This window comes from Rhincodon typus, chromosome 46 (genome assembly GCF_021869965.1).
Source record: "Rhincodon typus isolate 14 chromosome 46, sRhiTyp1.1, whole genome shotgun sequence".
NCBI classification, from domain to species: Eukaryota; Metazoa; Chordata; class Chondrichthyes; order Orectolobiformes; family Rhincodontidae; genus Rhincodon; species Rhincodon typus.
The window spans coordinates 4,758,011-4,774,330 of record NC_063377.1 but is presented as its reverse complement, the minus strand read 5'-3'; the positions used below and the strand labels follow the sequence as shown (position 1 = coordinate 4,774,330).

The following is a 16,320-nucleotide window of genomic DNA, read 5'->3' as shown; positions in this document are numbered from 1 at the left end:
AAACTCAAAATGTTAACTCGGCTTTCTTCCTACACGTTACCAGACCTGCTGAGTTTCTTCAGCATTTTTTTTGTTTCAGATCTTCACAATTATTTTGTTTGTCACATTACTCCTGGTCTTGAGTCACACGTGAATCAGACCAAGAAGTACGGCAGATTTCCTTTCTGACAGGACACTGTAAAATCCAACCCGATTCATCAACAATCCCTGTGTTGTCACATGGTCACTAACTTTTAAAGCCATGATTTAGTTTATTGAATTCAAATTTCAACATCTGCCATGATGGGATTTGAACCTGACTTCTCCAGAACGTTCTTCTGTCTCCTGGGCTCCATTTCCACCTATCATTTATTCTTTCCCCACCCCTCCCCTTTTTTCCAGGTACAATCAGTTCTGAAGAAGGGTCAGTTGACTCAAAGCATTAACTCTGCTTCCTACCTAGATATTCTGCAAAATCTGCAGAATTTTACCAAAATGTCCCTTTTTGTCTCCAGAACATTTGCCTGGTGCTTCAAATTATTAACCTAGTAAAAAAATCATTAACCCATCACTACTGTAGTTCCACACTGTCAAAGTGCAAAATGCAGGTAGTTTACCTGCATAAATTCCAACACCAGCTGGAAGTGGGACTGTCAGATTCTGTGCAACAGGCTGTTTGGTTGCTGTCTCAGTCTTTTTGGACCAAACACCTGCAGAGAAAAATTTAACAAGGCAAAGAGGACAATGCTTCCTCCTTAAGGGGAAATCTAGAGTCATAGAGATATTCCGCATGGAAACAAACCCTTCAGTCCAACTTGTCCATGCTGACCAGATATGCTGAATTAATCTAGTCGCATTCACCAGCATTTTGCTCATATCCCTCTAAACGCTTCCTATTCTTATAAGATCCAGATGCCTTTTAAATATTATAACTCTACCAGCCTCCACCACTACTTCTGGTAGTTTATTCCATACATTCACAACCCTCTGTGTGAAAAAGTTGCCACTTAGGTCCCTTTTAAATCTTTCCCCTCTCACCTAAAACCTATGCACTCTGGTTTTGGACTCCCCACCTAACCCCAGTGAAAATACCTTGTCTATTTATCCTATCCACGTCCCTCATGATTTTATAAACCTCTATAAGGTCAGCCCTTTGCTTCCAATGCTCCAGGGAAAATAGCCCCAGTCTATCTAGTCTCTCCCCAAAGCTCAAACAATCCAACCCTGGTAACGTCCTTGTAGATCTATACTGAACCTTTTCAAGTTTTACAACATTCTTCATGCAGCAGGGAGACCAGAACTGACCGGTATTCCATGACCTTTACAGCCACAACGTGATCTCCCAACTCCTATACTCAATGCACTGACGAGTAAAGGCAAAAATGCCGAATGCATTCTTAACTATCCTGCCTAACTGTGACTCCACTTACAAGGATCTATCAACTTGCATCTCTTTGTTCAACAACACCCCCCAGGACCTTAACATTAAGTTATGAGTCCTGCCCTGATTTGCATTTCCAAAATGCAGCACCTTATATTTATCTAAATTAAATCCATCTGCCATTCTTCAGCCTATTGGCCCATCTGATTAAGATCCCATTGTATTGAGATAATCCTCTTTGCTGTCCATTACACCTCCAATTTTGGTGTCATCGGCAAACTTACTAACCATACCGTCTATGTTCACATCCAAATGATTTATATAAATGATGAAAAGCAGTGGACACAGCATCAATCCTTGTACCACACCACCAATCCTTGTACCACACCACCAGTCTAGAACTCCAGTCTGAATAGAAACCCCTCACCACCACCCTCCGTCTTCTACCCAGTTCTGTATCCAAACATCTAGTTCTCCCTCTATTCCATGTGATCTAACCATGCTAACCAATCTGCCATTAGGGACCTTGTTGACCGCTTTCTGAAGTCTATATAGATCTACTCTCAAAAATAAATTTAAATAGATGTTCGTTCTCAATCCTTGCATATCAATGAACAGTAATGAGCAGTGTTCTTTTCCTACTTTAAACATCAATGAAAAGGACTGCTGGGCGTGTTGTTAATAAAATAAAATATAAAAGAACTGCAGATGCTGAAGATCTGAACCAATACCAGAAATTGCTGGATAAACTCAGCATGCTGAATTTCTCCAGCAATTTCTGCTTATCGAAGAATTCCTACAGTGAGGAAACAGGCCATTCGGCCCAACAAGTCCACACTGCCCCTCCGAAGAGCATCCCACCTAGACCCATTCCAACCCCTGATTTCTCCATGTCTAACCCACCTAACCTAAACATCCCTGGGCACTATGGGCAATTTAGCATGGCCAATCCACCTACCCTGCACGTTTTTGGACTTTGGACGAAACCGGAGCACCCGGAGGAAACCCATGCAGACATGGGGAGAAAGTGCAAACTCTACAGACAGTCGCCCGAGGCTGGATTTGAACCCTGGCGCTGTGAGGCAACAGTGCTAACCACTGAGCTACCGTGCCACCCATTCTGTTCTTTTGTTCTCCACTCAAAATGAACAATTTCACATTATCCCACATTAAACTTAATTTGCCAACTTTCTGCCCACTTTCATATCAATATAGCTGTAAACTGTTCATATCTCTCTTGTAACCTGCTTTTCCACCTACACTTACAGCCAGCGGGGCCAGGGAGGGGTGTGCTCATCTACAGCCAGTGTGGCCACAGGAAAGAGGACTTACAGGCGGTGGGGTTAAACACTCATGCACAGTTCAATCACGCATACAAACATCAGGTTCGTTAGAGCTTCTCCAAAGGCCATCCGAGCTCCTGCAGCAGGGTCAATCAGACCTTTGATTGGCTGTTCTCTGATTGCAGTCGCGGATCCCACGGTGTCAAAGTAGGATAGGGCAACAACAGCGACATCAGCTAAAGGAGTGTGGAGAGGACCCACACACTGCTGCTAGGCAACCAGGCCAGTCACAGAGCAGTCAACCTTATTGGTCAGATATCTGTTAAATTACTTGTTGTCATATCAGGTAATGGTTCTGAAGGGATTAATGTTCATCTTACATTGGTTTCACCCATTCTGCTGTTGTCACAGTCTATGGGTTGAGACAGGTATTCAAATCTGCTATCTGGCCAGATTATCTTTATCAGCTCCAAAGAGTCCTTAGTCATACTGCTCGAACAAACGTAGCTCTATGTATGGCTATTATGCAATAAACCTTCATTTTCTAAGAACAATACCTCTTCTGTAAATATTCTGTAGTATCTTCTACAAGGAGATGCTGGATTAGTCCTGTGATAATGTACACCAAGCAGCATTGGTGATGGTGAATTACATCAAAGACTCCACAACTCATTACATCGAAGACCCCAAAACATGAGGAGATGGCAAATCTTAAAGTACCAGGAGTGGTGACCCAAGCAAATACCACACACTGGCAGAGATGGCTGTGTACAACTTAGCAGGTGACTCGAATACCTGCAGATTCCAGTCAGTGCGGCAGATACTGATACGTTGACTGTAGGCTGGTTTGTACAATGAACTGAGAACTGTATGTGAATGAAGCATTTCACTCCTTAAGAGTCTCCTTGTCAGGTTGGAATTTCTGCTTTCTGACATCAGATACAGAATTCAAAATGAGATGAAACTGCATTCAGTTCTTTGAATGTTTCATATACTTCCAAGCATTTGATATCAACTTAAAATGATCCTACCCTGCATGTTTGCAATGAATTGGCAGTTGTTCAATTTTCAATGAAGGCTGAAGGATTCACTTTCACATCTGTCTGTGTATCACTAATTCTAGATTCTGTTTGAAAACAAAATGAAACTCTCACCTCCGGAACGTTTTATGAAGAGTGTGATTAGTCGAGTTTGAATTTGAATTTGAATCTGAAGATTTTAAATCGTTTTATGTATTTATTTTTGTGATGTGATAGAGCAAAGCTCATTTGATGATGACACTACTACTTCCTTAAGACAGATGACTATTTCTACAAGGGTGCAATTTAGTCTCCTCTGGATTAAATATACTCAGCAATTTGTTGTCCACCAGGAACATGTGAAATTGTGTAACGGATGTCAAATTCTCCAATAAATGGTGAAACCTTGAGATTCAGCAGAAACAAACTTCCCATTTGGCAACAAGGTGGGTAAGTATTTTAAACACTGATACTTCTCTGCTGCCAGTTTTATGTACATTTGGCTACCTGAGCTCCAACCTTATCCATGAGTTAATGGTTCCTAAGTGAAGGCCTTTCAAGAATTCAAGTATAAGACATTTACTACATTAAACAAAAATCCAAAAGAACTGCGGGTGCTGGGAATCAGAAACAAAAACAGAAATTTCTGTAAAAACTCAGCAGGTCTGGCAGTATCTGTAAGAGAATGCAGAATTAATGCAAAGTGTTAATTGAGGAGAGTGCTTCTGAATGCCGATTACTTTTGGGATATAAAAATGGTGTAGAGCTCGTGTATGATATTCTATATCAACACTTGTATACCTGCACCCGTGGTTCGAGTTCGAATCATGTCGCAAAACTGAGGTAACCAATTAACGGCAAGCAGCATGAATGGAGGCTGATTTACCCAGTATTCAGGCCGACGAGAATATGCCCTATCTCCGGAACAGGAGCTGCGTACGCAGGCAGCGTTGGGGGTGGTGATGGAAGCATGCGCGGTGCGGATCAGTGCTTGGGCATGCGTAGTCTTCCTGAAGCTGAACGGGCGGTGGGTCAGGTGAGTGCGATTGGGCAGCTAGAGCCGGCGGGAGGGCAGCAGTGGAGGAGAAATAGAAGTGTTTTATTTTAATATCGACTATAGGCTGCTGAGCCGAAATGAAAAGGGGTGTCGTCCACGGTGCCCGGGGGAAGGGGAAAACGGCTGTAATTCCAGCTCCTTGCGGCTGCCTGACTCTGGACGTAGTGCGCCTGCGCGGCTCCCATTTAATTTTGGCCTCAGCCCAACATCCAGCCCCAGACTGCACTTGGTCAGTACAGGGACCATGCAAAACACTCCCCACACCCACATTACCATTCCACCCGATACCTTCCTCCAAACTGCACTTGATTCTTTGTATAAAATAGTACAGAAAAGACTGACAAGGATGTTGCTGAGACTGGAAAGTTTGAGTTATAAGAATAGGCTGGAACTTTTTTTTTCCCCTTGAGAATGAGGATTGATCTTATAGAAGTTTGTAAAACCATGAGGGCACAGATAAGGTGGCAAGGAGAGGCAATGGGCGAGTGATATTATTGCTGGGCTGTTACTCCAGAGATCCAAGTAGTGGTCTGGGACCTAGTTTGAATCCCACTGTATGGCAGATGTGGTGAATTAGATCAAAATCTGCAATTAAGAGTGTAATGCTGACCATGAATCTGTTGCGAATTGTCAGGAAAAACCCATCTGGTTCACTGATGTCCTTTAGCAAAGTAAACTGACATCTTTATCTGGTGAGGCCTATGTGGGACTCCAGATCCACAGTGATGAAGTTGCTTATTAAGCACCTTCTGGGATGGGCAATAAATACTGGCCTGGCCAGCACTGCCCTCATGCTCTGAATGAGTATGAAAGAAAAGAAATGCCAAGGAAATTTCCCCAGAGTATGGGAGTCCAAAATTAGTGGACATTGGTTTAACGGAAGACGGGAAAGATTTAAAAGGGACCTGAGGGGCAATTTTTTCATACAGAGGGTGGTGCATATATTAAATGAGCTGCCAGAAGAAGTGGTAGAGACAGGTATGATTACAGCATTTAAAAGAAATTTGGACAGATACAGACAGGAAGGTTTTAGAGGGATATGGGCCAAATGCAGGCAAATGGGACTAGTTCAGTTTCAGAAACCTGGTCAGCGTGGGTGAGTTGAGAAGAAGGGTCTGTTTCCGTGCTGTATAACTCTATGACTCTTAAAATCTGTGTGGGTATAGGGACCATCGCAACATCCACCCCTACCCAATACCTGCCTCCAAACTGTAGTTGTTTGTGGGTACAGGGTTCATCCTAACACCACCCCAACCCAATATCTGCCTCCAAATTGCACTTTGTGCTCTTTATGTGGCTACAGGAACCATTCCAACACTACCTCCTCACCCAAACCACTATCCCCACCCCAATACCAGCTCCCAAACAACACTTGATCCTCTGTGTGTGGCTACAGGGATAATTCTGACACCACCTGCTCACCCATCTTACCACTTCCAATCCCAGTACTCACCTGCATTTGATCTCCTATGTGTGGGTACAGGGACCATTCCAACACCAGACGTCACCTACATCTCTACCCACATCCACATACCCATCTCCAAACTGCATTTGATCTGTGTATGAGTACAGGGACCAGTACAAAATGCCTCCACCCCAATATCTGCCTTCAAACTGCCCTTGGTCCTATGTGTGTGGGTACAAGGACCAGTCCAATAAGCATATCACCATCACCATCACCGTCCCCACCCCAACACCACCCATGGTCTACAACACCACACCACCCCAATAGTTGTCTCAAACTGCACTCAGTCCTCTGTGTGTGGGTACAGGGGCCAGCCCAACATCATCCTGTCACCCAGATTTCCCACACCACCCCTCCAATATGCACTTCCAAACTGCATTTCAACCTTTGTGTGTGAGAACAGGGACCATCCCAAGACCAGAGTCACACCAGTAGCTCATCCCAACAACTATATCTGTGCATTCTTGATGACATGCGATGAAAAGAAGTGTTCTCCAACTGTGGCCTTAACAGAGCTTTACATACAGCGTAACCTCTGTCTTGTGTACTCAGTAAAATTCTCTGTAAAATCCAGTTTGCTTTCCTTGCTAGCATGAAATATCAGCACACACAAAAATTCAGATCTCTCTCCTCTGCCAGTGAGCTTCATTGGAACAGTGCTAGGCTGAGGACAGGAAGGCCAGAATGGGAGTTGGTTGGACAACTTGAACTGACCAAAAAATAAGTATCCAGTCTTAAGCTTGCAGACCAAACTGGTTTATGAAAAAGACCTCCACCCATTCTATAGAGTAAGCTGGATCCTGACCAGTGACTACAGTTTATCACAAGAAGTACAAGTAAATCACTGTTCCATACTTTTTGTACTTTAAGATGAGTTTTTTGAAGAGGAAAGGTAATAAGGAAAATAAACCAATTTCCAGAATATTGGATGCTGCCAGACCTTCTGAGCTTTTCAAGCAATTTCTGTTTATTTTTGTTTCTAATTTCCAGCATCCGCAGTTCTTTCAGTTTTTATGCAGAATATTAGATTAGATCCCAGTTTCAGTGATTGTTAATATCAACAGAAAGAAGCCCATCTGAATGTCCTTTAGTCTGATGTGAGAATTTCAGCAGGTCTGGCAGCATCTGGGAAGAAAGAAACAGAGTTAATGTTTTGAATCCAATGAGACTATTCTTCAGATATTTCGGATGTTCTCCATAATTGCTGCCAGACCTGTTGAGTTTCTCCAATTTTTTTTGTCTTTGTTTCAGATCTTCAGCAGTTTGCTTCCATTTATGGTTCAGTTATGGGTTTGATTTACAGCAGCAAGAATCCAACACTTGCAGTCACAATGAATGCGTTGCTGTTCAGTGAGGTTAGATAATGAATAATCCCTTCCTGGACTTGGAATGAGTGAATGGCCTCTTCCCTAGCCTGGCTGCACCGGTGTTTTTCCCAGTAATAGATGACTAGTTGCAGCCTAAGCACAGAACACACACTTCGTTTCTTCCCACTGTAAACAGGGACCTTTGCTTTCACATCAAAGACAGTTGATTGTCAGGTTATGATGAAGCAAATTCTGTATGTCAGATCGTAATGTGCTGTTCGGTTTAGGTTTTTTCTGCCTTCACATCTTTTTACACCTTGTGCAATGAAATTAAAACAGGAAGACAGATTGTGACGATGTCCACAATAATCATTATGGCAGGCTTTGAAACTGAGCTGCAATAATACGGTAATGTGTGAGCCACTATAGATCAAGCAGATGTTTATAGAGTATCTGAGACCTAGCGCGATAGGGATGTTGCTGTCTGGACAAGCATTTATTGCCCATCCCTAGAGAAGATTGCAGTGAGCTGCCATATTGAACTGCCTTCTCTCAGTCCATTTACAGCAGTAAATTTATTTATGCTGTTAGGGAGCAAATTCTAGAATTTTGACCTGGTGATACTAAAGAACAATGATATGTTTTCAAGTCTAGATGGTGAGTGATTTGAAGAGGACCTTCCAGTTACTGTGTATCTGCTGTCCTTGTCCTTCCAGGTGGGAGCAGTTGTGGAAGGTGCTGCTTTGATGAATTTTTGCAGTTCATCTTGAAAATGGTGCACACTGCTGCGACTAAGTGTCAGTTGTGGAAGAGTTGAATGTTTGTGGATATGGTGCTAGTCAAACAGGCTGTTTTGCCTTGGATCCTGTCAAACTTCTTCAGAGTTGTTGGAGCTGCATTCATCCAGGCAAGTGGGTATTCCATCACATTCCTAACTTTTGCCTTGTAGATGTTGGACAAGCTCTGGGGAATCACAAGTTAAGTTATCCACTGCAGGGTTCTTCAAGCAGCATGTGAATAGTGTAACTCGAAACGGCCATGCTGGATTTGATGTTGGGGCATAAGCTAGGCCGGGTGACCAGTTTGGGAACAGTAGCATAATTCCATAAGTTTTAAGTTACTTATGCATAAGGATAAGAGCAGTCCTTTGGTGAAAGTATTAAGCTAGAGAAATGTTAACTATGACAATATTAAGCAGGAACTGGAATGTAGATTGGGGAAGCTGCTTGAGGGTAAATTCACATCTGACTCTAGAATCTTTTAAAGACCAGCTGATTAGAGTTCAGGACTGGCATGTTCCTGTGATGAGGATAGCAAGAATCGGGAACCTTGGATGACAAGAGAAATTGAGTGTTTGGTCAAAAAGAGAAAGAAGGCATACTAAGGATTAGGAAAATGAAGACAGACAAAGACCTTAAAGATAGTAGGAAAGAACTCAAATGAGGAATTAGGGCTGATAGAAGCCACGAAATGTCCTTGGCAGACAGGGGTCAGGAAAATCCCAAAGCGTTTTCGACATATACAAGGAGCAAGAGGGTAGCTCGGGAAAGGATAGGCCCACTCGAGGATAAAGGAGGACGTTTATGATTGGAGCTAGAGGAAGTGGTTGAAGTTCTTAACGAATAGTTTTTCTAGAATCCCTACAAGGTGGAAACAGGCCCTTTGGCCCAACAAGTCCACACCGACCCTCAGGCATCCCACCCAGGCCCCTCCCCCTGTAACCCACCGAATCTATATATCCCTGAACATTACGGGCAATTTAGCGCAGCCAGTCCACCTGACCTGCACATCTTTGGACTGTGGGAGGAAACTGGAGTACCCGGAGGAAACCCGCACAGACACGGGGAAAATGTGCAAACTCCACACAGACAGTCACCCGAGGGTGGAATAGAACCCGGATCCCTGGCACTGTGAGACAGCAGTGCTAACCACTGAACCACCATGCCGAGCCATTGTTTGCATCAATATTAGCAAAGAAAGACATGGTGGATGGTGAGTCGAGAGATGGGCATGCTGATATTCCAATGCATGTCAATGTATGAAAGGAAGTGGTCTTGGGTGTTTTGAAAAGCATGAAGGGAGACAGGTCTCCATGACCTGATTGATCTTTCCCAGTATACTGAGGGAGGCAAGGATGGAAAATGCTGGGCGTTGTACAAAGACTTTGTATCCTCTTTCATCACAGGACAGGTCCTAGAGGACTGGAGAATAGCCAGTGTTGTTCCTTTTTAAGAAAGGCAACAGGGATAATTCAGGAAATTACAGGCCTGTGAACCTTACTTCAGTGGTAAGGACATTACTGATGAAAATTCTTAGATAGATTTATACATATTTGTACTTAGCAGTAAATGGTGTGGCTGTATGGGGGAGGTCATGTCACAAACTTCATTGATTTTTTTGAGGAATGCTGAAGATGATTGACGAGGACAGCGTAGTGGACGCTGTCTACAAGATCTTTAGCAAGGCCTTTGACGAGGTCCCTCATGACAGGCTGACACATAAAGTGAATTCATGTGGGACCCGTGGCGAGCTGGTAAGATGGATATGGAGCTGTCTTAGATATAGAAGACAGAGAGTAACTGTTTGGAAGGGTGTATTTCTGACTGGAAATCTGTGACCAATGGTGTTCCACAGGGATCAGTATTGGGGCCCTTGTTGAGTATAGAAATTGACAAGTCATGTTGCAGCCTTACAGAACTTTCACTTGACCATATTTGGAATATTGCAAACAGTTCTTGTCACCACACTACCAGAAGTATGTCCAGGCTTTTAAGAGGGTACAGGAAAGGTTTACCAGGATATTGCCTGGTTTTGGAGGGTATTATCTATAAATGGAGGTTGGACAAACATGGTTTATTTTCACTTGAATGTCAGAGCCTGAGGGGCAACCAGACAGAAGTTTATAAAATTATGCAAGGCTTGGATAAAATGGATAGTTGTTGTCTTTTTCCCAGGGTGGAAATATCAATTAGTAGGAGACATGGATTTAAGGTAAAAGTGAGTAAGTTTAAAGGAGATGTGAAAGGCAAGTTTTTTTTACACAAGGTGGTAAGTGCCTGGAATGCGCTGCCAGAGGAGATAGTGGAAATAAATATAACTGCAATGTTTATGTGGCATCTTGACTGATACACGAATAGACAGGAGTTAAAGGGATATAGATCATCAGAGGCAAAAGGCTTTTAGTTTAGAAAGGCGTTATGTGTTGGTGCAGTCTTCGTGGGCTGAAGGGCCTGTTCCTGTGCTGTACTGTTTTGTTCTAGGATCATTAGCCTATGAACTGCTTTTGTAGCCACATTACTTATGTGACTAGTCCAGTTTAGGTTTTGCCTAATGAAAATCCCTAGTCTGTTTATAGTGCGGGCTTCAGTGATGCTGATGCCATTGAATGTCAAGAGGTAATGGTAAGATTCTCTTTCTTTTGTTGGAGCTCATCATCACCTGCCACTTGTGTAGCACAAATATTACTTGCCACTTGTCAGTCCAAGCCTGGATAATGTCCAGTTCTTGTTGTATTTGGGCATGGACTGTCTCAGTATCTGAGGAGCAGCAAATGGTGCTGAACATTATGTAGTCATTAGCAAATATCGCCACCTCTGACCTTGAGGACGGTGGGGGGTTCATTGAGAAGCAGTTGAAAATGGTTGACTGACTTCATGCTCCGTCCCCATATGGGATGGAGAATTAGACTTCACCAGAATAGAGGTAGGGTTTAAACTGATTGTGAAGGAAGAAAGGGTGTCAATGATGTAATTTTTATTTCAGCCTAGGGAGGAGGGATAAAGTAGGACCAGGATTTCTGGTTTTGGGGAAACAAAGCAGGAAACAAGAAGTTTTTGTTCTGCATTTTTATTTTGTATTTGAATTGATGGGTTTTATAAATTCTCTTACAGGATATTGGGAAGGGAGCATTTCCAGATCAAGAAAACAAATCAAATGTGACATTGAGATTTAACAGTTATTTGACTCATCAGGTCATAACTGTTTGAATAAAGAAGGGAGAGTTGTTTGCCTGTTCTGTTACTGGGAAAAGATTTCAGATATCTGTGTGATTCAGAGCACCAAGACATTCACAACCGAGTGAGGATGTTACTGACTGCGGGAAAGCCTTTAACCAGTTACCCAGTGTGCAATAAATCATTGCACCATTGACATCAGGAAGAGATTGTACATGTGTTCCATGTGTTTGAGAACCATAAGACCATACAAAACGGGAGCAGAATTAGGCCATTCTGCCCATCATGTCTGCTTCACTATTCGATCATGGCTGGTATGTTTTTTGAACCCATTCTCCTGCCTTGATCTCCTTGCCAATCAAGAACCTATCTATCTTTGTCTTAAGTTCACCTCAATGACTTGGCCTTTACAGCCCTCTGCAGCAATGGCTTCCACAGTGTAACCACCCTCTGGCTGAAAAAATACCTTGTCATCTAAGTTCGAACGGGTAGTCTCTTCATTCTGAGGCTGTGCCCTCGGCTTCTAGTCACTACTACTAGTGGAAATATCTTCTCTACGTCCATGGTATCCAGGAATCCCTCTATTCTGTAAGTTTCAATAAGATGCCCTCTCATCCTTCTAGACTCCACAGACAAGGCTTTGACTGATTTTCAGACCTGGGGAGGCACAACGACACCCATCCCATGGCGAAGCCGTGGATTTGTGGGGACTGTGGGAAAGGATACAGTTACCCATGTCAACTGGAAACTCATCGGCGCAGTCATACCGGGGAGAGGCCGTTCACCTGCCCAGTGTGTGGGAAGGGATTCACCCAGTCTTGCACACTCCACACACACCAGCGGGTTCATACAGGCGAGAGGCCATTCCTCTGCCTGTACTGTGGAAAACGATTTAATGCTTCATCAAATCTCCTGACTCACCAACGAGTTCACTCTGATCACAGACCATTTAAATGTCCTGACTGTGAGAAGAGCTTTAAGAGCAAGAAGGACCTGTTGAGACACCAGCGCACGCACACGGGGGAGAGGCCATTCACCTGCTCTGTGTGTGAGAAGGGATTTGTTCAGCCATCACATCTCCTTAGACATCAGCGATTTCACACCGGAGAGAGGCCATTCACCTGCTCGGAGTGTGGGCAGAGATTCACCGTCCCATCTGACTTGCTGACACACCAGCGCATACACACTGGCGAAAGGCCATTTGTCTGCTCTGTTTGTGGGAAGGCGTTCACTCAGTTATCCAGCCTCAACACACACCAGCTGGTTCACAGCGATCAGAAACCTTTTCAATGTCCCGACTGTGAAAAGAAATTCAAAAGCAAATGGAATCTTCTGTCCCACCAACGCAGTCACACTGGAGAGAGACCATTCACCTGTGCTGTGTGTGGCAAGGGCTTCACCCAGTCAAACAACCTGCTGAAACATCAGCGTATTCACAGCCAACAGCAGGTTTGATTCTGCTGGTATTGCTGGGGTTAATCTGATCCAGGACTGAACCAGATTCATTCTGATAGTTGAAAATGTTAATGTGTATGTGCTGAATTTAGTAGCTGGCCTAGACTTTAACATTCCGGATAAATATAACGTGAAACAATTTCATTTGAAGTACACTACAACGATTTGTCTTTCCGTCCCAGATAGATCTCAGAAAGGATAATAGCATGAAGGGAAAATCCAGCAGAAGATCTGAAATAAAAAAATAAAAGTTTCTAGAGGAATTCATGTCTGGCAGCATTAGAGAAGAGATTAGTTAACTCTGTTTGCGTTTCAAGTCTTCTTCGGACAGGACAACTTGAGTGAAAGTCTGTTTGGCTGGAAAATAATTTCTGCCTGGATACAGTCTTCAAGGCCACACCAAGAGGTACAAATGACACTTTGGACCTCTTGTCACAGTTCATTGATGGAAAAGGCTGTGTGTGGATTAAACCTGGGATGTGTGGGAAATATGGTCCAGCTCCTCACTGCTGTGGTTCAGAGTTCATAGACACAGATCGGAAGGTTCCCTTACAACTGTGTTTACAGCTGGTTAGACCAATGGTGAATGCTAGGAAAGTGCAGTAAAATCAGAGATTGGTGTCAAACTGTGATCTGTTCCTGACCTGAGGTTTAAGGATTAACTTTTGAGTCTTAAAATGGCTTAATTATTGTGAAGACATAGCATGTTTCTGTGACACTCCATAACCTATCATTTGAAGGTATTTCAACATTTCAGCTGTTACTTCATTTACAATAAATCTCATTAAAACAGGTTGGTCTGTAAAAGATGGTCCATACGCCAGGACAGCTATATAGCAGACATTTAATTCTGGGTTAAAAAGGATCTGTCGGGTATTTCAGAGTTGCAGAATTTTTAAGGTGCAGAATCGGGTCATTAAGCTCATTGTATCTGCACTGGCTCTCTGAACATTTAAGCAAAGTGTCAAACTCCTACCTGTAACCCTGCACAATGTTTCTCTTTAAACAATCTTGAATGCCTCTCTTGCAGTTGTCTCCACCACATTTCCCAGGAATGTATTCCAGTCCGTAACAACTTGCTATGAGAAAAAGACTTTTCTCAGCTAACATTTGCTTCTTTTGCAAAACATTTTAAAACTGTGCTGTCTGGTTATCAATCCGTTTTATTTAAATTCACTTTTGGGGTGTGTGTGTTGCTAGCTGGGCCTGCATTTATTGACCATCCCTTTTTGCCCTTAATGTGGTAGTGAGTTTCCTTCTTGAACCACTGCAGTCCATTTGGTGTAAGTACACCCACAATGCCATTAGGGACTTGCATGATTTTTGACCCAGCAGCACTGAAAGAATGACGATATATTTCCAAGTCAGGATGGTGAGTGGATTGGAGGGAAACTTGCAGGTGGCACTGTATTCGATCCTGTAAGCAAGTAGGTTATGTCTGAGGATACTTGGTGCAGTGTGGATGGTACAGACTGCTACCGTTGAGCATCATTGGTGTAGATAGAAATGAAAATGAATACTTGCCAATGCATTCACATACTTAAAATATGATACTGTTAACAGCACAGCAGCTGAGGTCTAACTAGTGTCTGATGTAAGTTGATCATAACCTCCCTGCCTTTCTTCTCTATACCATTATTAATTAAACCAAGAATACGGTATGCTTTATGAACAGCTCTCTGTACCTGTTCTGCCATTTTTGGTGAGTTATGCACATATATACACAAGTCTGTCTTCTCCCACACACCCTACAGAATAGTAGCCTTTGTATATACTGTCTCTTCATTGAACTACATCTGAATCTGACAATTCCACCAAAATATCCTTGAAAGTGATGAAAAGTACCAGTCCCAATAGTGACTACTGCAGAACTCAACTACAAATGTTCTTTCATCTCAAAAAAAGATCTGTTGAGCTCTTTATTTCATATCCCTCAGTCAATTATGCATCTGTGTCACTGCTGTTGCTTTCATTCCATAATCGGGGGTGGCACGGTGACTTAGTGGTTAGCACTGCTGCCTTTCGGTGCCAGGGAAGGGTTCAGTTCCACCCTCGGGTAACTGTGTGGAGTTTGCACATTTCGACAATAGTCTGGATGCTCCAGTTTCCTGCCTCGTCTGAAGAATGTGCAGTTTACGTGGAGTGACCATGCTAAGCTGCCCATAGTGTTCAGGGTTACAGGATAGCTTAGGGCGGTGAGTGTGGGTGGGATGTTCTTCAGAGGGTTGGTGGGTACTCAATGGGTTGAATGGATTACTTCCATCCTATTGGGGTTCAATGATCTATCACATTTCTCAAGTCTGTTGTGTGGGACTGGATCAGGCACCTTTTGCTGTCCTAATATAGTGCCTTTTTAGCAGATGTAATAACAAAACTCTTGGGAAGTATTAAAGGGTAAAATAAAGTCATCATGATTTTTTTGAGGATGAGAACACGTGAGAAACAGTGGATGTGCGTTATTTGAAAATCAAGCAGACTTTGATAAGATTTTTTTTCCCAGCAGCAGAGGGAGAGGCAACAGCGAGGACCAGGGGGCTGCCGGGAATATGTTTGGGCAAGTGTTGGTTGCTGGAAGAACTCCAGCTCAGAGTTGAAGATCTGGAATCTGAGCTTCAAACACTGCAGCACATCCAGGAGGCAGTCACACCTGGGAGATTAAGTAATTCAAGTTCAGTTAGTGATCGGGGCAACAGGGTGTGACTGCAAGTGAGGCAGATAGTGGGATCCTGAGTTCAGGAGTGGAGGAGCCTCAGCTTTTGACCCTATCCAACAGGTACGAGATACTTGCTCCCTGTGTGGATGAGGAAAAGGGCTGTGGGGAGGATGAGCCAGCTCACCAAGGCACCATGGTGCAGAAGGCCATTCAAGAGGGGGGAGCAAAAAGACAAGTGGTGGTTATAAGGGATTCTATAGTTAGGGGGATAGATAGTATCCTTTGCAAGCCGGATCGGGAGTCTCGCATGGTGTGTTGCCTGCCCGGTGCCAGGGTGCAGGACATCTCTGACCGGCTTGAAAGGATATTGGAGCAGGATCCAGTTGTTGTGGTCCACGTTGGGACTAACAACATAGGCAAGGCTAGGATGGAGGACCTGTTTGGGGATTATCAAGCACTAGGAACGAAATTAAGGAACAGGTCCTCAAGGGTCATAATCTCTGGATTACTGCCCGAGCCATGTGCATATTGGCTTAGGGATAAGAAAATTAAGGAAGTAAACATGTGGCTAAGGGAGTGGTGTGGAAACGAGGGGTTCCATTTCATGGGGCATTGGCATCAGTTTTGGAACCGGAGGGATCTGTACCGATGGGACGGTCTCCACCTGAACCGATCTGGAACCAGTGTTCTTGCGGAAAGGATAAATAGGGTGGTCACTAGGACTTTAAACTAGTGAGTTTGGGGGGGGGGGGGGGGGGGGGGGGGGGG

At 43.6% G+C, this 16,320-nt stretch overlaps 3 protein-coding genes across 4 annotated transcripts in view; all 3 read left to right on the top strand.

Annotated features, from left to right (window-relative positions):
* LOC109938559 (oocyte zinc finger protein XlCOF15-like) overlaps nt 1-16,320 on the top strand; it is a 65,270-nt gene that overhangs the window by 23,796 nt on the left and 25,154 nt on the right. The window contains exon 3 of one of the 2 annotated variants that reach the window (XR_007266147.1): nt 4,016-4,114. The exons of the other annotated variant lie outside the window; for it this stretch is intronic. The gene's annotated coding sequence lies outside the window, so the exon portion shown is untranslated. Of the gene's footprint in view, nt 1-4,015; nt 4,115-16,320 lie in introns of those variants that run through there. 2 annotated transcript variants of the gene reach the window in all.
* Nucleotides 4,667-16,320, top strand: part of LOC125487896 — a 120,314-nt gene continuing 108,660 nt past the window's right edge. Inside the window, exon 1 of the mRNA XM_048620493.1 lies at nt 4,667-4,698. The gene's annotated coding sequence lies outside the window, so the exon portion shown is untranslated. The remainder of the gene's footprint in view (nt 4,699-16,320) is intronic.
* Nucleotides 8,164-14,054, top strand: LOC109919695 (oocyte zinc finger protein XlCOF15-like). The gene is made up of 2 exons (XM_048620495.1): nt 8,164-8,402; nt 11,382-14,054. The coding sequence occupies exon 2, from the start codon at nt 12,129-12,131 to the stop codon at nt 12,897-12,899; it is 771 nt and encodes a 256-aa protein (XP_048476452.1). The 5' UTR covers nt 8,164-8,402; nt 11,382-12,128; the 3' UTR covers nt 12,900-14,054.